This window comes from Magallana gigas, chromosome 6, assembly GCF_963853765.1.
Source record: "Magallana gigas chromosome 6, xbMagGiga1.1, whole genome shotgun sequence".
Lineage (NCBI taxonomy): Eukaryota > Metazoa > Mollusca > Bivalvia > Ostreida > Ostreidae > Magallana > Magallana gigas.
The window spans coordinates 17,048,810-17,071,015 of NC_088858.1; the positions used below are offsets into that span (position 1 = coordinate 17,048,810).

Below are 22,206 nucleotides of genomic sequence, written 5' to 3' on the forward strand. Positions count from 1 at the left end.
GGTTATGATTTACTGTTTTTCATTAGTTATGATTGTATTTACTCTGACACAAATATGGGAATGTTTATAATTTTGTTCAAATGATTGTCAGTAAACTTTTGTTTTTTAGGTTATGCTTACTTGGAAATGAAAGATAAAGTAAAGCCTTGATTTAAACAGACACTTTATATGCAATAGACAATTGTGTTAATTAGGACTTTACTGTTTTTCATTGATTATGATTTACTGTTTTTCATTGGTTATGATTGTATTTACTTTGACACAAACATGGGAATGTTTATAATTTTGTTTAAATGATTGTCAATAAACTTTTTTTTTTTAGGTTATGCTTACTTGAAAATGAAAGATAAAGTAAAGCCTTGATTTGAACATAAGCTTTATATGCAATATACTGGTAAGTACTGCAAGACTTATGATATGTGTATAAAAGATATGACTTGAAAGTTTTGAGTATTTTTTCCCTGCAGAAATATCAAATCAGGCACAATATGTAAATTTTAGTTGTTCCTGTGGGTTGATACATACTTGAAATTATCAAGATGCCTAGACTGAAAAGAAAAAGTACAGACCAAAGACAAAAACAGATTAAAGAACTTGTTTCAAAGCGTAGAAGAGAAGAAACTTCATCAGCAAACAAATCAAGTGAAAGTGATATGATACCAGTGACTGCTGACATTTTTCCAAAGACTAATTCATGTTGTACATCAACAAAAGAGACTAGAAATATGTTTTCAACAGGAGCAAATAGTTTTCCTGAGAATGGAACAAATGTTTCATCAATTAGTTCAAATACTAGTTCAAGAACAGTTTCCTCTTCATCCTCAATAGTGAATAACAAAAATGAAAGCTTTACACCTGTGAAAAGGTATTTTGAAGATCAGACTGATAAACAGAATAAAAGAAGAAAAGAATTGGAAGAAAAACGAAATTCCTCAAATTTAGCTGAACAGGAAAATAATCTTAAACCGGCAGCAAATCGATTAAGACAACAAAAGTTAAGAGCCTTAAAAACTCCTGATAAGAAAAATGATGATAAAAAACAAGTGGAAAGGGCACTTAAGACACCAGATCAAAAACAGGTGGACAATGCTAAGGATAAGAAAAGGAAGAGTGACTCTCGTGACTCAAGAACACCTGCTCAAGTGGCCTCAGACAAAGACAAAAATAAGAATAGGATGATTGACTCTCGTGGCTCAAGAACACCTGATCAAATTGCCTCAGATAATGACAAAGATAAGAAAAGAAAGAGTGACTCTCGTGACTAAAGAACATCAGCTCAAGTAGCCTCAGACAAAGACAAAAATAAGAATTGGATGATTGACTCTCGTGCCTCAAGAACACCTGCTCAAATTGCCTCAGATAATGACAAAGATAAAAAAAGAAAGAGTGACTCTCGTGACTCAAGAACACCAGATCAAGTGGCCTCAGACAAAGACAAAAATAAGAATAGGATGATCGACTCTCGTGCCTCAAGAACACCTGCTCAGTTTGCCTCAGATAATGACAAAGATAAGAAAAGAAAAAGTGACTCTCGTGACTCAAGAACACCAGCTCAAATGGCCTTAGACAAAGCCTAAAATAAGAATTGGATGATTGACTCTCGTGCCTCAAGAACACCTGCTCATATTGCCTCAGATAATGACAAAGATAAGAAAAGAAAGAGTGACTCTCGTGACTCAAGAACACCAGCAGCCTCAGACAAAACCAAAAATAAGAATTGGATGATTGACTCTCGTGCCTCAAGAACACCTGCTCAAATTGCCTCAGATAATGACAAAGATAAGAAAAGAAAGAGTGACTCTCATGACTCAAGAACACCAGCTCAAGTGGCCTCAGACAAAGCCAAAAATAAGAATTGGATGATTGTCTCTCGTGGCTCAAGAACACCTGCTCAAATGGCCTACGACAATGACAAAGATAAGAAAAGAAAGAGTGACTCTCGTGACTCAAGAACACCAGCTCAAGTGGCCTCAGACAAAGCCAAAAATAAGACTTGGATGATTGACTCTCGTGCCTCAAGAACACCTGCTCAAATTGCCTCAGATAAAGACAAAGATAAGAAAAGAAAGAGTGACTCTCGTGACTCAAGAACACCAGCTCAAGTGGCCTCAGACAAAGCCAAAAATAAGAATTGGATGATTGTCTCTCGTGCCTCAAGAACACCTGCTCAAATTGCCTCAGACAATGACAAAGATAAAAAAAGAAAGAGTGACTCTCGTGACTCAAGAACACCAGCTCAAATGGCCTCAGACAAAGACAAAAATAATAATTGGATGATTGACTCTCGTGCCTGAAGAACACCTGCTCAAATTGCCTCAGATAATGACGAAGATAAGAAAAGAAAGAGTGACTCTCGTGACTCAAGAACACCAGCTCAAGTGGCCTCAGACAAAACCAAAAATAAGAATTGGATGATTGACTCTCGTGCCTCAAGAACACCTGCTCAAATTGCCTCAGACAATGACAAAGATAAGAAAAGAAAGAGTGACTCTCGTGACTCAAGAACACCAGCTCAAATGGCCTCAGACAATACCAAAAATAAGAATTGGATGATTGACTCTCGTGGCTCAAGAACACCTGCTCAAATCACCTCAGATAATGACAAAGATAAGAAAAGGAAAAGTGATTCAAGAGCTTCAAGAACTGATGACATACTAGAAAATGAACGCTTAATTGATAGAACTAGAAAGCAAAAGTCTCGAAGTCAACCTCCAAAAATTGATCTTGACCTTGCTATAGAAAACTTCAGAAAGGCTATTAGTCAAGGGCCTAATTTCGTATGTAGCTGTTGTTGCCGTCAACTTTACAGAAGAAGTGTCATAAAGCTTGATTTGAAAAAGTATTCAAAGATATCACAGCCAGATTTAGACCTTTATCTCACTAAAGAAGACTGGATCTGTAACACCTGCCACAACAAACTAGTAAAAGGAAAAATGCCATGTCAAGCTCAAGCCAATGGTTTACAACTTACACCCATCCCAGAAGTCCTCCAGAAGCTTTACCCATTGGAGATACAATTAATCGCTAAAGTTATACCATTTATGAAAATTGTTGCAATGCCAAGGGGTGCTCAGCATGGAATAAAAGGACAAGTGGTTCTTGTACCAGCGAACCTTGAGAAAGTTGAAACAGCTTTACCAAGACCAACATCCCAAAGTCAGATTATATCTTTAGCATTGAAACGACGACTTTCTGATAAACATCATGTGCATAAGCAGTATATAAGGCCTCAGTTTGTTATCAATGCTCTTCAATATCTAAAGAAAAACCACTCTAGTTATACAAATGTGAAGGTTAATTCGACCTGGCATGAAATAAGTGAGGCAGAGGATGCACAATTCTGGGATGCTGCAACTCACAATCCAATCAGTGTTACAGATCAGGAGGATCATTTAGATGTTGATGAATCAAATCAGAAATCAGAGTCTCAGATGGAAGATGGGACTATAACTGAGAGTGATGATGAAATGGAAGAAAACAATCCTTCAGAATTTAATACTAATCTCCAGAATAAAAGAAGTGTTAATATAGACACATGCATTTATCCAATTGATGGTCCTGATGTGCATACTAATCAGATTTTGAACATAGCTCCAGGAGAAGATCAAATACCCATTACAACAAAAGAAGCTGAGTGGGAACAGATGTCTTTCCCGAGATTGTTTCCTGATGGTAAGCATACATACATTATGAAGAACCCAAGGAAAATTAAATTAACACCAAAAAAGTACATAAATTCCAGACTACTCTCCAAAGATGGCAGATTTGCAGAAAGTCCAGAGTATACTTTCATGGCGTTGGACTGGCTAGAACGAGATGCTATAAAACAAAGTATTTCAATTACCAGCAGAAAATGCTTTCAAGAAGATATCACATGTGGCCAATTCAAAGATCCACAGAGAATCTCAAGGTTATTAACTGAAAATCAAATATTTGCCACTTTTAAAAACATCCGTGGAACACCTCAATACTTCAAACAGATGCACTTGGATATGTTAGCCAAATTACGACAATATGGTCCTTATACATTCTTTATATCAGGTTCAGCAGCTGAATTTCATTGGCCAGAAGTGATAAGCATTATAGGTAGACAGTATGGAGAAAGATTTACTGAAGAAGACATTAACAAGATGACTTGGCAGGATAAACGAATGTGGCTGCAGAGGAACCCAGTGACTGCTGCTCGTCATATTGACTACATATTTGAACAACTATGGGAGAAAGTGATATTAAGTGGAACTCATCCAGTAGGACAAATTTTAAATTATGACCTGAGGAAAGAAATGCAGGGCAGAGGAACTGCTCATTTTCATGCAGCAGTACATGTAAAAGGAGCTCCACAACTTAATGTTGACCCAGATGAAGAGTTTGTAGCATTTGCAGATAAGTTTGTTAAATGTGTTCTACCAGACAAGGATGAGGATTACGAGTTGTATCAGCTGGTACTGACACGTCAGATTCACCACCACACCAGGACCTGTACAAAGAAAAAGATTGTAACCTGCCGATTCCATTATCCAAGACCACCTAGCCCTCAAACAGGTAAAATATATAAAACATCTCCGTATTACTGTATAAGTATTTAAAAAAAGAAAATCAAGATGACTAACATTTTCTGCTTGAACAACTTGACATTTAAGTTTACATCCAGGCCATATCTCAGTTACTATATGCATAGTTGTTTTTGTATCTCTTTTTTTTTAATTGCTAATTACCTACAAGAACATGTATATTTTCAATTTATATTCCAGTTCTTGCACATGTGCCAAATGATGAAGATGCCTCATTGATAAAACAGAAATCAACCAAGATTATAGGCAAGATGTTTGATGCTGTTCAGTCATATTCAAAAGAGGAAAAAATGCCACCTTATGAAAAACTTCTAGACAAAGCAGGCATCACTGATGAAGAATACAAAAAATCTCTTCGAACAGCTATACACAGAACCCACTTAGTAATGGAAAGATCACCTGAAGATTTATTTGTGAATAACTACAATCCTGTGTTGCTGAGATGCCTAAGGTAATAAATATGTGAAGTTGTAGAAATACATTGAAAAAAGGGTATGGCTAATGTGACAACAGCTCACAAAATATTTTGAAAAAGAACATGGCTTCTATTCCTGTTCTGTATCTTGGTGTCACAAGAGAGTCTTTAACAATGAACATTACATTCACAACCTCAAAAGAGAACAAGACTACATGCACACTTTAGTGGAATGTCCCAACATGCAGTGCCAATTCAGGCAATGCTCAGGGATGTCTAACAAAAAGAAAATTTCAATGAAAAAAAATAAGTTGCATTTCCGAATTTATGAACTAAGATTGACATAATATTTTAAAGATGGAACTGGTATTATAATACTTATCTATTATGGACTTCTCAAGAGAGAACTGTTTTCCTATAGTATAGGAATACAGTTCCTGAGGGAGAAGTACATAATATTTTAGTACATAATACAACTTATGAATCACATGTAAATCACGAGATTTTGGAATAGTGCCAGCCGCAGGAATAGTCCCTGGGAATAGTGCCCGCTACAAATTTAGAAAAGGCAAACAATCCAATCAAAATCGTTCATTTATGTCTATTATGTACTTAATGTAGACACAGGTACAAAAAGACAAAATGGTGAAAAAAAGGCTTGGTTTAAACGATAATATATATACAAAAATATTTTGCAACATTTTATCATCGGTTGAATATATTGATTCATGTAGTTAAGTCCACAGGCACCTGACGTCATATATTTTTCTCATAATAAAAATAATACACCGCTTACCTAATAATACACAAGGTACCCATCCCCGCCATCTTGGATTTTTTTAAAACTGTCACATCGCCGTGAATTTTCGCTTATAACTCAGCGGTAACATTTTTCTGCGATCATCTCCGCCGTCCGATCGGTCACTCGATTTATTAGCTTACTGCTGATTCAACCAAAACGGCCCATAACATCGTTTATTAATAAAAATATCTCCTCATTCTGCATCTACTGCTGCTGATTTGCGACAAAAGGCTAAAGGGTGGACGGAAGTTGACATCTTTGCGTCATCTTTTGGGATATCCCTTTTCTGATTGGTGCATTTTTTCCCTAATAAAATACTGCAAAAAATGCACCAATCAGAAAAGGGATATCCCAAAAGATGACGCAAAGATGTCAACTTCCGTCCACCCTTTAGCCTTTTGTCGCAAATCAGCAGCAGTAGATGCAGAATGAGGAGATATTTTTATTAATAAACGATGTTATGGGCCGTTTTGGTTGAATCAGCAGTAAGCTAATAAATCGAGTGACCGATCGGACGGGGAGATGATCGCAGAAAAATGTTACCGCTGAGTTATAAGCGAAAATTCACGGCGATGTGACAGTTTTAAAAAAATCCAAGATGGCGGGGATGGGTACCTTGTGTATTATTAGGTAAGCGGTGTATTATTTTTATTATGAGAAAAATATATGACGTCAGGTGCCTGTGGTTAAGTCCTGTAATTTTGTACTGTTTTTTCCAGATTGAACATGGACATCCAAATGATAACATCAATTTGGGCCTGTATAGCTTACATCACGTCATACATCTGTAAACCTGAGAAGACTATGTCTGAGCTAATGCAAAAAGCAAGTAAAGAGGCTAACGATAAAGGTGTAACTGACAAACTGTATCATATAGCCAACCAGCTAAGGAAAGGACGAGAGGTGTCACATCATGAAGCCATAATGAGATGTCTGTCAATGCCATTTAGAAGATCAAATATTCCTGTAGCATTTGTGACACAGATTTCAAAGAAAAAAGGACTAGAGTAATAAAACAGAGATCAGTTCTTGACACAATGGAAGATGATGATACCGATATATATACGACCACCATTCACGATAGATATGCTGCTCGACCATCTAGCCTAGAACAAATATCATTTGCCGATTTTATTTCAAACTACAGATTGACGTCTTCCTCTTCTAGTGAAAACAACAACTAAGAAGAACAGGATGAAGTTGATGAGGAAGTCTCTGAAAATGTTATTACTCTTAGAGATGGCTTAGGACAGATGAAAAAGCGGAAAATACCCCAAGTAATTAGATATCATTATGTCTCTCAAGAAAAAGATGAGGAGGCATACTTCCATAGATTGCTCTTACTATACCAGCCATGGAGGTCAGAAGATCAATTGAAAACACACTCAACATACAAAGATTCTTTTGAAATTGTAAAAGAACAACTTGTGCCAAAAATCAAATCATTTGAACCGTTTCATGACGATGTTGAGTCAGTCTTAGAAAATTTTGACCCGGATGACATGGCTCCGGAAGCATGGGAAGATTTTATGGCAAACATAGAGCAGGAAAAAGAAGGAGCAGTTGTAGAAGATCCAAACTATGAATTCCTCAATCCAGATAACTTACCAAATGATGTTCTAGAAACAAATTTACGTCGTTCATCATCTAATAAATCATTCACATTGACAAAAACATCAACATTACCAGACACTGATTTTTACAAGTTGATTCAATCCCTAAATTCCAAACAGAGATTTTTATTTGACTTCATCTATTATTGGGCCACAGCTATGAGATTGTCTGTAAATGTACCTGATCCATTTCATATCTTTCTGAGTGGAGGAGGGGGTGTAGGCAAATCTCATTTGATCAATGCTATATATGAAGGTGTAACAAGAGCCTTGCGTACCCCAGCACACAGTCCTGATCAACCAACAGTATTGCTAACAGCCTCTACAGGAAAAGCTGCAGTAAACATTAATGGTACAACACTTCATTCAGCTTTTAATCTACCAATAAAGGACAAATCAAACAAATTTGAATATAAAAAACCTGGCACAGAGAATTTGAATAGGTTATGAAGTAATTACATCAATGTCAAACTCATAATAGCTGATGAAATTTCTATGTTTGGAGCCAGAAGTCTATTGCACTTGCATCTAACACTTCAGCACATTTTCGAGATCTATGTAGGAGACCTTTTGCAATTGAATCCTGTAGGCGATTTACCCGTCTTCAAAAACCCCACTTCAGGATACAGTGCATTAGCTGGTTCATTATGGACACAGAATTTTAAACTTCATGAACTATATGAAATTGTAAGACAAAAGAACGATCCCATATATGCAAATATTTTGTCACGCATTCGTATAGGAAACATTATAGATGAAGATATGAAACTGTTAAAAGATCTTGAAAATACAAATACTGACAATTTCCCAGATTCCACTGTTAAAATATTTCTGACAAACAAACAGGTTGCTACATTTAATGAAGAAAAAATGGATCAACTCCCAGAAAGGATAACCATTCGAGCTAAAGATAGCAAAAGGGATACTACAACCAATACAGTTCCAATCACAATAATGGAAGAAAATATATATAAAACGGGAGGCTTACCCTCATCACTAACCATTGCAAAAGACTGTAAAGCAATGATAACTAAACACATCGATATTTCAGACCATTTAGTAAATGGTGTCATTGGAACTGTTCAGGAAATTTGTGTCGATCACAGAAATCCTACAGCTGGTATTATATTCATGAAATTTGGGAGTCCAGATATTGGCAGAGAAGCCAAGAAAACAACACCTTCGCGTCTGAAAGGAAGTGTTCCTATAAAGGCAGTGACAGTGAACTTCTTATTAACAGCAAAATCTCCTGTTCAGGTGGAAAGAACAATGTTTCCTATTGTTCCAGCCTTTGGTATAACGGCACACAAATCACAGGGAAGTACGTATGAATTTGTCATTGGGGACCTCACAATACCACCATCCATGAAAACAGTCATGCCTGGACAATTGTACACTGTCTTAAGTAGAGCAACACATAGGACTGGATTGAAATTGATAGAGTTTTTTACCACAGAAAATCAAGGTTAATCAACAAGCTTTACAGGAAATGGACAGAATGCGAAATCAAGCTACATTTGATAGGATTCATCCATTAGATCAACTTCCATCAGAAAACAAAATACACATCGGCTTCCTCAATATCCGATCATTAAACCTGCATTTAGATGACTTGAAAGCAAATACTGTTCTTCAAAATCTAACTACAATTTGTCTCACAGAAACTCATACCTCACTAAGTCATGAAATCACTGGATACCATTCCTTTCATGAAAAAACACAGCATGGCTTAGCTCAGTATCATAAAGAATCATCAGAAGAATTTAGTTTACAAGTGTCTAATGGAAATGACCTACAATTAATGGCTAGACTGTTGAAAACTGATGAAAATCCTTTACTTGTAGCTGTAACATATACACCACACAGTATGAGTAAAGGGACATTTGTGAGTCTGATCTCAGATTTTGTGAGGACTGTGCCAAAAACATTCACATTAGTGTTAGAAGGTGACTTTAATCTTGGTCCTGAAGATGAGAACCTACAAAAAATGTGCAAACTATATAAACCAAATGTTATGATCCATCAGGCAACTCATTTTCATGGGAACAATCTTGACCAGATATTGACAACAGATGACAAGGCATCATCTTGTGTTTTTCCTGTCCCCTATTCTGACCATTTTCTTACATGTATATCTCTGCAATAAGGGTATGTGATTTTATACAGTATGTAAACCAGAGTATGAAACTTGAATATGATTTCAAACAAAAACTGTACAGTGATATTGTCTCGTACATTTTAAATAAAGTTATATATGTTAATAGGTATTTGTTTGATTTTAGATTGTAGTATTTGGATATATTTGCGACAGGAAAAATAGAAAAAAAATGGTTGGTCGGGGAAAAAATTGTTCCTCCCAACCTCCCCACACATTTAATTCTGGAGCAGCCCTGAATGTTTGAAAATATTGCAATTTCATATACTGTGAAATCATTTGATTTCGTGGTGGTTCAATTTTCGTAGATTTCGTGGGTACCTCTCATCCACGATTTAACATCCTACACGAATTAATAAATAAGGGTAATAAAATCATATTTCCTTTGTAGGTTCTAGAGAATACACGAAATTACGTCCCCACGAACCTGTAAAATTTAAGCAATCCACGAAAATTGGCCCCCACAAAATTTAATGATTCCACTGTACAGTATACGAGTATACTGCTTGAACGGCGGGGGACCCAGGAATTCTATTCTTGTTCTCAAAATTAGAAATGAATGTAAATATAGCCGCTGGTCATATTACCACATACTAGTGCATGAATAAAGTATTTGTTAACGAGAGAGAGAGAGAGAGAGAGAGAGAGAGAGAGAGAGAGATGTTACAATCAAATCTCTGTTGGAATCAGCAGTTGTGATGCTGTAATGGGACTTTATCGTGCTTATGCCTTTCTGATTTGACGCTTCAAAATACCCTTTGGTAGATGATCTGAAGGGGGGGGGGATTATAAACATGATATGCCATAACACTTTTCACCATATTGAGTCGGTGTTTTTTGTAGAATAAGAAAAGTTTACATTCGAAATCTGTGCTTGAAATGGCGGTTGTGATGCTGTACTATTGTGCTAATGCCATTATGACATTTTGACTCGAAAACTAAAATTTTGAAACTATATAATACACTTGTGGCAGGATTGGTAATAGCAGGTGGAGCAACAGAATGAGGATCACTCGTACTGGATCTAACAACCTTCCTGAGGAGGGAGTTAAAAGGTTGGTTCCTCGTCTAGTCCGAATAGATTAACGAGTGATGTATGCCATGTAAGGAGATAGATAAAGACGGACTTCTTAAAGGCGAGATGTCTCCTGGTGTTCCACTGTTATTGTTCCTAGCTGTTTTCCCAGCCTCATAAAATGGTTTCCTGGTTTTATGTTCTGTTGTTTATTCTAGGGGTACTTTCGGGGTTGATACAACAAAAATGGACTGCTGGAGCCCTGTCTTTCCTTGCGAGGTTGAATAGTGTAATAGACTTTTGCCCCTGGATGACACTGCTCAAAGTATTGTGTCATCAGATATTTCCTTGATCGTGGGAGGTCAAAATTGCAGATGATGCACCTGATGATGGCCCCTAGGGCAACTTGGTGACAACACTCCATCTGCCTTCTGGATGGGTAGGTTTTATTACATCCCCGACAATTCCACCTAAAATTAACAAAAATGATACTCTTCATACATTCAGGGACTGTATCTTATATATATGTATATGTTTCTTCTTAAATCTCAGATATTTTTTACAATTGGCTGCCAATCTGGTTAGGAAATAAAAGGAATTACTGAAGGGAATAAGGAACAAGACAAGGACAGAACAACTGAACATTTCGATTAAAAGTAGTTATCAGTTAAGTATTTACTGTTGACTGCTAACTAGTCTGCTATGCCCCATTTCCTCTTTGTGGTATTCTTCGCTGAGGAGAGACTTGATCATGAGTTTTCTGTACCTTGCCTTGAAAGCTCTTATGATGAGTTGATCCAAAGGTCGCAGAACTGATGTTGTGTTGGCTGGGAGGAACTTGAGCTGAACATGGCTGAGGTGAAGTTCATGAATAATAGATGAGGCGTTGTCAAGGAATATCGGGATGTAGCGGGTTTTTTTTTCATTGTTGAGTTGATTTCACGGATCCAGGTGTTGATTATTTTTTATGTCATCCATGCCTTTTTGTTTGATTCATAACTGACTTGCAGTTGGTTAGCTTTTCCAATCACAAGTGGCTTTAGCTTTTCTCCTGTTGCACTGCACGTAAACATCACTGTTAGTCTTTTCTTTGCACTCTTGTCACCCTTGCAGGAAATGTCATTGGTGTTGAAGGTTTTGTCTAGAGAACAGGCCGGTCTAATCGCAGTTGAAAATATCTTCTATTCTGTATCCATTGATGATTTCTGGTATCCGCTGTCTGTAGTCCTCTACTGTATTCATGTCAACACTGGCGTTTTCTCCGCTGATCTTAAACGATGTGATTGAATAGCGGGCCTTCCATCTGTCGAGCCAACCATTGAATGCCTTGAATCCAGCGACGTTGATATATATATATATATATATATATATATATATATATATATATATATATATATATATATATATATATATATATGATATATATATAAAGCACAGGGAAATTTACTTTTGTTGGAGCTCCACCTCCACCCCGACCGAGGCTTGAACTCACGACCTCTGGAACCCATTCTCGTAGCAGTGAGCGGCCACCGCGCTACCCACTCGGCCATCTAGGCAAGACAAAGATCTTGCTTTCGATGACGAACGGAACCTAGCGCGCTGGCTGCGCACTACACAGTCGCTTGAGATACAGGTGAAATACAGTTAAACGACAATTTGAGAGGATCGGAACGATACACATTTCATAGATACACACATATATGATAGGCACAAACATTGCAATAACTCTCAATTGACATGTACCTGCCCATAGTGAATAATATAGATATATATAAAGCATAGGGAAATTCACTTACAGGTGGAATACAGTTAAACGACAATTTGAGAGGATCGGAACGATACACATTGCATAGATACACACATATATAATAAGCACAAACAATTGAGTCGTTTCGGCCTTTCCCCTCGTACGGTCCTTGATAAAATCGGACCCTAGTAGGTTTGGCCCCAAGTAGTTTGATCCTTAGTCGTTTCGGTCTGAGTTAAATTATTTGTGTTTTAATAAGTGTTTGAACACTTATAACTCTTATTATTATAGACATTCTTATTAGTCCCCTACCGGTTTCACCGGAGGGGACTATAGCTTTCCTCTGCGTCCGTCAGTCCGTCCGTCTGTCTGTCCGTCCGTCAGTCCGTCTGTCTGTCCCACTTCAGTTTTCCACACTTTTTTTCTTTATGCATTTGAGGAATAATATGAAACTTGCTGAACAGCTTCAAAATGGCAAACTACAGATCAAGTTTACACTTTTGTAGCGTCTGATTGACATATTTTCGAGAAAATTAATTTTAATATTCCAATTTTTTAATGTTCGGGTTCGTTATCGGGTTCGGTGTGTAACTGAATAAACGAGGTCAGTATGTAGTCAGTATACTGTGCGTTACTTGTACCACTCCTTTTACTGTACCATTCCTTTTATCATTTCTAACAAACAAATGAATTCTATAAAATAGTGTCAAGCATTGTGTTGTAAATTTAATCGGCAGGGTTTTTTTGTATTATTATTACAATCGGGTTCGTTGTCGGGTTGGGCTGTTTAACTGTTTGGTTTGATTCGGGGTACAGAAGACGGTAAGAAATGATATTGTGCATAACAGTGCATTGTTTTCACAAATTTGTACCAGCGAATACAGAATAGACTTGGCGAAATTACAGGAGATGAAATAAAGAGTATTATTTTACCTATTTCCTATTTAATTTCAATATCAACTATATAGTTTTAATTTCCTCTGTTCTTTTATCTCTGATTAAAGCATGACATCTCGTTTACAATAGCTCTGAAATAGTTGTGTGCTTGGAAGCTTTCATAGAATAATACAAACCGGTAGGGGACGTGTATTGCTTATGCAATACTCTCAGAATGCTTGTTTGTATTTAGAGTGTATTGATAAGTGTCTGAATTACTCTCAGACATTCTTAGCCAATTTTTGGAACTCTTTTTAGTGTTTGAATATTTTTTTTTATTATTCTTAGACATTCTTAGCCTATTTTCGGATTTTTTATAAATAAAAAAGAATAGTAGGTTAAATTATTATGATGTCGACAACTCTCTAAACCCAGGTAAATAATCAATTGAGAATTAAGTCAATCAAAAACTTTTTATTTGAATACATGTCATTAGCGAAGTAATGAGCACTAAACAACTACAACAGTAAAGACTAAACAACTAAACATAATAACAGTTTCATAAATAATATAATATTTACAGTCCAGTCCTTCTCATCAGTCCAGTCCAGCACTATAACACTATCACTATCACTTTCTCTGGAATTAACACGTAAATCACTATCACTGGTCCGGTCTGGGAACACTTGGCGCGACCACCTGTCCTACTCTACGCAGAAAAAGGGATGTAGTGATTATCCTCTCCTCGTACTCGGCCCAGCGCTCATGGAGGGTCCAGTGGATTCGACGGTACGTCAATCTCTGGTAACGTGTGAGTTGTTGTTCATCCACAAGCCACATGATGATGCTCAACTGGCTGGCTTCCTTCAGCAGCAGGGGAACAAGATAGCCTAGTACCCGAGGCCTTCCGAGTGCAAGCACGAAGGCCTGGAATCCCCCGTCCAATGGCTGCGCTCTATGGTGAATCCAACATGGCGACTAGAAAGGTAAAATCACATAGACACACTTATAGTTAGACCTGTTTGGCCTTTTCTTGCTGGTTCATATGCGAATCAATAACATGGTTAGACTTGATACAACATTTTCTTCGCTTATTTAGCTTTATACGGCCCTGAACCGTCGATTGAATGTCCGAACGGGAGTAATAAGCGAGCCCTGTATATCGCACAATATAAACAGTGATACATATCGACACTTTTGCTCATATATCTACTCATTTTTTAGGTAGACAAACATTTCAAAAGTTATTTACAGGTCATGATAACATACAAAACAACATACAATGCATAGATTCAATGGAATGCCTTGGTGTAATTGGTTAGCACACTTCATGCTTCAGAAGTTTATCATGGCATTTGAAGAGGTCCAGGTTCAAATCCTGGGGGTATTCCGCTTGCAATTTTATGTATTTTCAGTATTCATAATTATAATCTGCATGCTATCAGTTTTTAGTTATAAAGTGAAGGGCTGCAGTTTCAAACCTTTAAATTATGAACTTGATTTCACAAATTCATAACAAATTTTACTCTAATAGGTATTCTTATATATTTTATTTTTTTATAACAGCTTAATGAAGATGACATTAACAAGGCACTTGTAAAATTTAATGAAAGAATTGGTTGCAAGATTGACAATCTGAAGTCTAAACAAAAAAATGCCCTTCATGATGTTGTGAATGGACATGATGTCATTGCAGCATTACCAACGGGTTATGGGAAGAGTTTGATTTATGAGCTTATTCCATTTGTGCTGCAGGACACTAAAGTTATAGTTGTTGAGCCACTCAATGTGATTGTTAATCAGCAAATTAGCAAATTAGACGGTATGGCTGTACAACTTAAAGAGCTGAATCTGTGCAAAGCAATTACAGATGGGCATTTCTCCTATAGTTTTATCTACAGCCACCCTGAGAACATATTAGGCAAACCATCAGTGAACAAATTTTTTCAGTGCAGATGTTTTGAAGAGAACAGAGTTGTGATAGTTATTGATGAAGCCCATTGTATTTTGGAATAGGGAGATGATTTTCGTCCTGAATACAGTAAACTAGTTGAACTTCGAGCTGTGCTTCCTGAGGCAACATTTCTTTGTCTTTCGGCAACACTTTCCATCAAAGGTCAGGCTGATATAAAAAATTGTTTATCTCTGAAGGACTGTAGGATCCATGGTGAGATTCCAGTGAAGCCTAATATTTCAATTACTGTTTTAAGAAGACCTGCAAGCTCTAAGGATGTAACATTGTCTTACAGACATATTCTGGATGTCTTATTCAATGAACTGAAAGTTAAATTAGGTGCTACTCCACTGACTATTGTGTATTTCAATTCATCACTGAACTATATAGGATTTGCCTATGAACATGCTTGTCGAGTCTTGGGGAACTTGGTGTACAATGGGGAGAAGAATCCAGAAAATGCCAGAGTTGTTATGTATCATGCATCTGTAGAATATGGGAGTGAAAAAGTAAGAATTAAGAAATGAACTCAATGTCTACCCAAGTTATACGAGTATAACCTGGGTTGGGGCAATTTACGCTTTATAATCCGCGAAGCAGATTATAAAAAAGCGTAAATTGCCCCAACCCAGGTTATACTCGTATAACTTGGGTAGATATTGAGTTCATTCCTTATAATTTAATTTTCTGTAATTTACTGTACAAATTGAGTCTGTTTTAGTTTTAAAAATGATATTAATCTGTTCAAAATTCAAACGTAACGTCAAGCGGATTAGTACGATTTTGACGTTGGTGCATTGTGAAGTGTCTTGTGACGTGCAAACCAGGTTATACAATTTTATTTAAATTTTTCTATCCAATCAAATGCCGCGTTACAACCAGAATTAAATTATTTGCTAATAACACAAGAATCACACAAGAAATCCTTAGTTTAAACAGTTTCACATGAAAAATTAATATGTAAAGCTAAGCACTGTACAGGTTTGACTTGAAAGTAAACTAGGAGAATGACAAATTCAACAAGGTCCCCAAAACATTTTGTAAATTTACATATGATTTGTTTATGAAGATGGTGTAAAAAGAATATTTAGAGATGGAAGTGCTATGAATTGTTTTTTATAACATATAATGGTTGAACTTGATCGAATGATCCCAAATTTTCAAGATGTCCTATGCTATTGTAAATCATCAAAAATAGTGATACTGGGCTCAAACAAATGAATTTGATTTTCTACTATCAGCTACGGGAATTGATATTTCATCAGATTTCCTCAGAGGACAGCCCTCTAAGGATCATATTGGCTTCTTCTGCCCTAGGGATGGGAGCAGATTTTGGCCGTGTGGAAAGAATTGTGCATGCAGGTCCACCTAAGAGTATTGAAGGTAACTTTTTTAATGAATTTTATCATCTTAATATGGATAGAAATAAGTATTATTCCTCATCAGAATTATCAGAATTATCAGAATATAAAGGGAAGAAACAAGAACTATTTAATAAAAAACATGCAAGATGAATGAAAGTCGTGCTTGTGTAATTGTAAAGCATGAATGGTTTTAGGCTTTGTACTGACTGGCTAGACTGGGTCTTTCACTTCTCTTTTTAATGCAATCAAAATTTAAAACATAATAAATGCAGTCTTCAGGTTTAATGCTAAAAAAATATTTATATCCTGAAAAAGGACAAACTACAAATTATTATGTAAAAGTCATTCTCCTGCTACATATTTAATACTTCTATATGACAAATGGCTCCAATTGGTTTTGAGTTCAGTGGATAATTCCAACTTAAAATGATATCCTATGATAACACTTATAGTATCACAGTAATCGAACAAGTTTTTCTTCCAACAGCTTATATTCAGCAAGTGGGTAGAACAGGCAGAACAGGGAAACAGGCAACAGCAATTTTGTTTTTCAACAACAGTGATGTAGGTAGGCCTGAAATGAACAAGACAATGAAGTCATTCTGCCGAAATGAATCAACTTCCTTAATAATTACTTTGGATTTATGGATGACACCAATGAGAGTGAAAATAAAGCAACTTTGTGCTGTAACATTTGTAATCCAATCTTAAATGAATGGTATTCAGTTTTACCTCTAACGCAAGAGCTAAAATCTTCCATCCGACAATCATTGTCGGATTACAACATATTAAATAACTTGGAGATATCCCCTTACCAAATAGAATCAGTCATCCACAATTATTCAAGATATGTGGAAACAGACAGTTTCATTCAAGATTTTGGTTTGAATCAAGCACATGCAGAACATTTATGTACCATTATCAAATTAAGTGTGTCATTATAATGCCTTTCAATTGTTTTTGCTTTCCAGCACATAATTAAAGTACTTGTAATGAAAAAAAAATCAGTTGTCTTTATTTTTGAGTGGTGACCTAAAAAAGTGAGTTGGCTATATATTGAATTATAATTCACTTACCAGATTAAATGCCAAAGTCATTGATAATCTCGTATTGATGACCCCTGATCCATTCTTGCAAGTGTACAAAGTTGATATTTGCAATGGGACTTGTAAGTGGTTTTGTATAGCACTGAAGACTACGACCATCATTATTTTCAAAAGGCCTGACACGCAATAGCCTATGAATGATATTGAGCTCATCCTCTTCTGAGGAAGGTGTGCTATGTCGTTTAGCTCTGTAAAGTACATGTGTTGTTTTATCATAATTTGCTGATATTTGTCTCATTCCTGCTATGGCAGACGATCGAGACTGCACTGATGACTCTGTCTTATTTGCATGAAGAGACTTCAGATGCTCTTTTATCTCCTTCACAAAGTGTTCCATGTGTAGATCAGCTGGAATGTTTGTGTCTGCTTTGCCTTTCTGGTTAACAAAGAGTCCATAGAATGTTTCTTTAGCAGTCTTTAGGTCCAGCAGGGAAGTTTGCAAGAAAAGGAATCTTAATATTTCTAAAGCATACTTGGATCGGTTATTGTTCCCTTTTAAAACACACATGGTATATTTCATAAGTGATAAGACAATTTCTCGATTGGGCATCTTGATATTTAGATTTAAACACTGATATAAAAGGCCAATTTCTAAAACAGTTTTTCCATAACCTAACACGGAGTCATTTCTATTTTCTGAAACACACCTATCAACAGTAACTGGAACATTCAATATCAATTTTCCTCCATCAGGAAGCACATATGTAACTTGTTGGTAAAAGTTCATTGGCTCTGCAAGGTTAGCTTTAGCTTCATTCAGTATGAGAGTATCTATGAACTCTCCTAGAGAACTTGCAATAACTCTCTCTTTTTCTTCCTCTGTTGCAGAGGAAATATCTAATGCTGCAAATGCATGGTTAGGTTGCGAGTTGATCGTTTCCATTTCAAAGAAATGCATAACAGCATTAACTACATAACCTGAAATGAAGGAATCTGCGAGTTCTTTACAATCATTGTAATGATTTTTTACATCGTCTCCATTTGCTTTGGTTCTTCCCAATGTGATTTTCTCCGCATTTAGTGTTCCTAAAGCAGTACCACTTTTTCTGTAGAGAAGTTTGTAGAAAAGAGTTAATACTGACATCTGCAAATGGAAAAATGCAAATGTAATTGGAGTAAGATGTTCGAATCTATCCTTTGGTGTGATGGATGCTGCACGGAGTCTCTTTGCACCAGAGAACCTCTCTCTTGTAAGCTGATCCCCCCCTATATGAATCAAAATGTTGTTTCCTCCACACACATTTTCCACAACATTCTCATAAAAGTCCAAGATTTCTATTACATCGGAGTACTTCTGTTCATTCTTTGGCAGAACTGGTAAAGGAACACTTGTATGGACTTCAGAGATGTCGTAGTCATCTGGTCTGAGTTTTTGTTTAATGTTCTCTTTGACAGATTTAAAATTCTTGAAATACTTGCAGAATTTACATAGAATTTCAAGAATTACAACAATGTAGCAGTTTTTAATATTCTCCCAGTCTTTTTCTTGAGGTAAAAAAGTATTTGGTCCTAGCTCCAACAATGGCACTTGTGGTTTTGCAGTAGAAAGTAGGCTGAAGTTGCTGTGCTGAATAATGGCCATGGATGCAAACCAGTGTTCCATATGTGACTTCATTGTTTCTCTTTGATGACTAACATCAATCATAAAGTTCACATTATCTCCAATGAATCGAAATTTCCGGCCTTCCTGGACAGCATTGATAAGTTGTGAGTTAAAGTGTCCTCCAATCTGTTTTTGTGTTCGAAGCATGACACAGTGGGATGTTGTGATCCCTAGTGGTTGCAATCTGTCATACACCTTAAAAAAGAAAGGAAAGAAGATGCTCACTTTTTTATTTTTAGTTAGTTTTAGTCTGTTTCCATACAAGTAAATATCATTTTTAATTGGGCATCATAAAAAACATATAATTTTTTTTAATTTAGTACTTATTTACATTAATTACTTGCATTCAAATTGCCATCAAGATTGAAAGTAAAACTTATCTTACCTTAGTCTACTTACCAGCTTTTGCTTTAAAACTCAACAGAAATAAAACTTAATACAAAACATATAATTAGTAATCAAGATCCAATTTCATCATATAAAGGCATACTCATCATTCAGTACATAGAATGCACAGTAAATGATTGAATGGATCTTTGAAAGAACAGGATAAACACCAGCAGGGTTTGTCTGAAATGTATTTAAAATGTAAATAAAATATATCAATTCTGCTCAGTGCATAAAAATAACTGTTGGAAAGAATAGAATAAGCAAAATATGAAAAAATAAGCAATAATTGTCAAACTTGAAAACTTTAAACAACATTTCAAAAATTGTGAAAATAAGAACTTTCAACAGTAGTTAATTAAACATGAGAACTTTCAACAATAACAAGTATTCATATGTAAATTTCTTTACCTTCTGGTGTACTCGTTCATCAGCCAGGGAGATGGACACTACTCGTTGCACTCTTGAAAGGGAATTACATCTCCTCTTCATGAGAATGCCATACATCAGTCCTACTTCTTTTACCACATGCATGTAGTGTTCATCATCCTCAGATTTGTTAGTGCTTGTACAAACATTCAGCAAGACCTGGAGAAGCTGCCTCTGCTGAACATACATTTCTTCAATAATTTTTTCCCACTGAAAACTCCTCAAAGCTTCAAAATCAAGTTGACTTAAATAACTGTGTCCTTTGATACACATATATTTGGTATTTTCATGAATTTCTGCTAAGAAGAGTTTCCATAAGCACATTTTAAATGCTTTTACTTCAAGGATTGCCCTACAAATGTCTAATACATTACAACTACAAAAAAGTAGGGTGATGAGGTTAAGAATTTCTTTCCCTTGAAAGTCTGAGTAGATATCTGTTTCTAAGGGTCTTGTCTGGTTTAAAGCACATTTTAAAAGTCTTTGTGGTGTAGCCCCTTCCTCCAACAAATGATCACCATCAGCAATAACTTCAGCTGGTCGGGATGAAGTAGTTTTAAAACAGTCAAGTTCAAAAGATAATAGGGGCATAACACTCATCTTTAAATGGAAGCAATTTCATTTATTTCTAAAAACTGTAAATTCACCAATGGAGTGTTCACTGCTTAATTCAATATTACATGTACATGTTTTTGTTTATTTTACAGCCAACCTATTAAGGTTATTTAAATGCACTATGTCTTTATACAAGTAATTATCAACCCAACTGAACAACCTAACTTTATACTGTTTGCAACACATACAACATGGAAAAAAAACCTCATAACTGGAAATGAAAGATCAGTTTGACAGTATCGGTCAATTTCCTGCTCTATTGGTTTAGCCAAAATTTCTTTCTCGACTTCAGATATACTGGTATGTAAGGTGTCCGAGGCAATGAATCTCCGGTAAAAACTTTTACAGGAAGCACCTGTCATTATAAATTGCATTCATAAGAATATGTTAATAAAAAAAAACTTTAAGAGAGCAACAGTAGGGAATCAATTTCTGGAACTGCCTCTTATGAATTTCCAGTAGCCCTTTTTCACAATACATTTGTAAATCTTAAGATTTTAACTGTAATAAAGAATCTCTTACAACAAATTGTTATTCATTATCAGGATTTGGTTAATGTTTCTTTAGCTCTTATATTTTGAAACCTTTTAATCATATTTTTAACACAGTACTTTCATATATTTTACAACCTCACCAGTTCGGTTTGTGCCCAAGTCTGCATTCATATCTTGAGCACAGTTTTTCCAATATTCATTGGAAATAGGGTAATCAGGAACTTTTTCCTGCATATAACTGGCCACATAATTTTTCTCTTTATCATTCCATCTGGAAGACTATTTGAAAGAGAACCTAATGGACATTGTGATATTCGTTCTGTGGCTAAGTGAATACTTTAAATCATAATACCACAGTTTATTCTTTTCTTATCTGAAAGTAGCAAGATAGCAGAAAGAAGAACACCTGACTAGAGATTCAAATTGCCCTGATAAGAATCCTAATTGGCTTTGTCCTACTTTCTTTTCTTTCACAAGTGCATGAAATTTATATATATATTGATTCATACATAACTAAGTATATACATGCAGTATTTAAAATTTAAATATATTAATATAGCAAATCATCCTACAATTGGGGCTTTTTTGGAAGCTTGAACGGGGGTCTTTCCAGTAGGTGTCCCTCTACATCTCTTTCTGCTGTTACTTGACGTGTAGGAATGTTCGACATGCATAAACGAGGGCATCTTTTCCTGACATGGATGGAAATGATTGTGTATTTCCTCCTGTGTATTGTAATGAAACAGAAAAACTCTGCTGTATAAATTTGCTGCAGTGCTCAAAGAAACACAAGTGCATGAACTTGCATGTGTTAGTGTTTCTATCAGTATATGAGGTATTTAATATCAAAATATGTTACAACTTGTCCTACCAGTACCACTGGGGCTTTTTTTGATGCTTGGCCGTAGGTCTTCCCCTTGAGTGTCCCTTTGCATCTCTTTCTGCTGTTACATGTACTAGTGTATGAATGTTCCATATGCATGAATGAGGGCAACTTTTCCTGACATTGGTGGATATAATTTTCCTCTGTCTAAGATTAAAACACACAACAAACTATACT

At 36.0% G+C, this 22,206-nt stretch overlaps 4 protein-coding genes, 1 long non-coding RNA gene and 1 other non-coding gene across 6 annotated transcripts; 4 read left to right on the plus strand and 2 right to left on the minus strand.

Annotated features, from left to right (window-relative positions):
• Positions 1 to 539: 539 nt before the first annotated feature.
• On the plus strand, positions 540 to 1,265 carry LOC136276154 (uncharacterized protein C05D11.13-like). The gene has a single exon (XM_066087257.1). It carries the CDS (start codon positions 540 to 542, stop codon positions 1,263 to 1,265), a length of 726 nt encoding a protein of 241 aa, XP_065943329.1.
• Positions 1,266 to 1,589: 324 nt separating this feature from the next.
• Positions 1,590 to 2,294, plus strand: LOC136276155 (protein IWS1 homolog A-like). The gene has a single exon (XM_066087258.1). The coding sequence runs from the start codon at positions 1,590 to 1,592 to the stop codon at positions 2,292 to 2,294; it is 705 nt and encodes a 234-aa protein (XP_065943330.1).
• Positions 2,295 to 2,322: 28 nt separating this feature from the next.
• Positions 2,323 to 6,799, plus strand: LOC105321290 (uncharacterized). The gene is made up of 3 exons (XM_011419552.3): positions 2,323 to 4,542; positions 4,752 to 5,022; positions 6,508 to 6,799. The coding sequence occupies exons 1-3, from the start codon at positions 2,412 to 2,414 to the stop codon at positions 6,797 to 6,799; spliced, it is 2,694 nt and encodes an 897-aa protein (XP_011417854.3). The 5' UTR covers positions 2,323 to 2,411.
• An 8,426-nt stretch (positions 6,800 to 15,225) lies between these two features.
• On the plus strand, positions 15,226 to 17,128 carry LOC117684690 (uncharacterized). Its single transcript, XR_010714835.1, has 3 exons — positions 15,226 to 15,657; positions 16,390 to 16,531; positions 17,000 to 17,128. It is a non-coding gene; the product is annotated as an uncharacterized protein (transcript).
• Positions 16,934 to 20,521, minus strand: LOC105324004 (uncharacterized). Its single transcript, XM_066088187.1, has 3 exons — positions 20,020 to 20,521; positions 17,589 to 19,416; positions 16,934 to 17,086 (listed from the first exon to the last, which is right to left on the minus strand). The coding sequence occupies exons 1-2, from the start codon at positions 20,359 to 20,361 to the stop codon at positions 17,593 to 17,595; spliced, it is 2,166 nt and encodes a 721-aa protein (XP_065944259.1). The 5' UTR covers positions 20,362 to 20,521; the 3' UTR covers positions 16,934 to 17,086; positions 17,589 to 17,592.
• Positions 20,522 to 20,861: 340 nt separating this feature from the next.
• Positions 20,862 to 22,172, minus strand: LOC136276568 (uncharacterized). Its single transcript, XR_010715084.1, has 3 exons — positions 22,018 to 22,172; positions 21,287 to 21,871; positions 20,862 to 21,007 (listed from the first exon to the last, which is right to left on the minus strand). It is a non-coding gene; the product is annotated as an uncharacterized lncRNA (long non-coding RNA).
• Between the last annotated feature and the right edge of the window lie 34 nt (positions 22,173 to 22,206).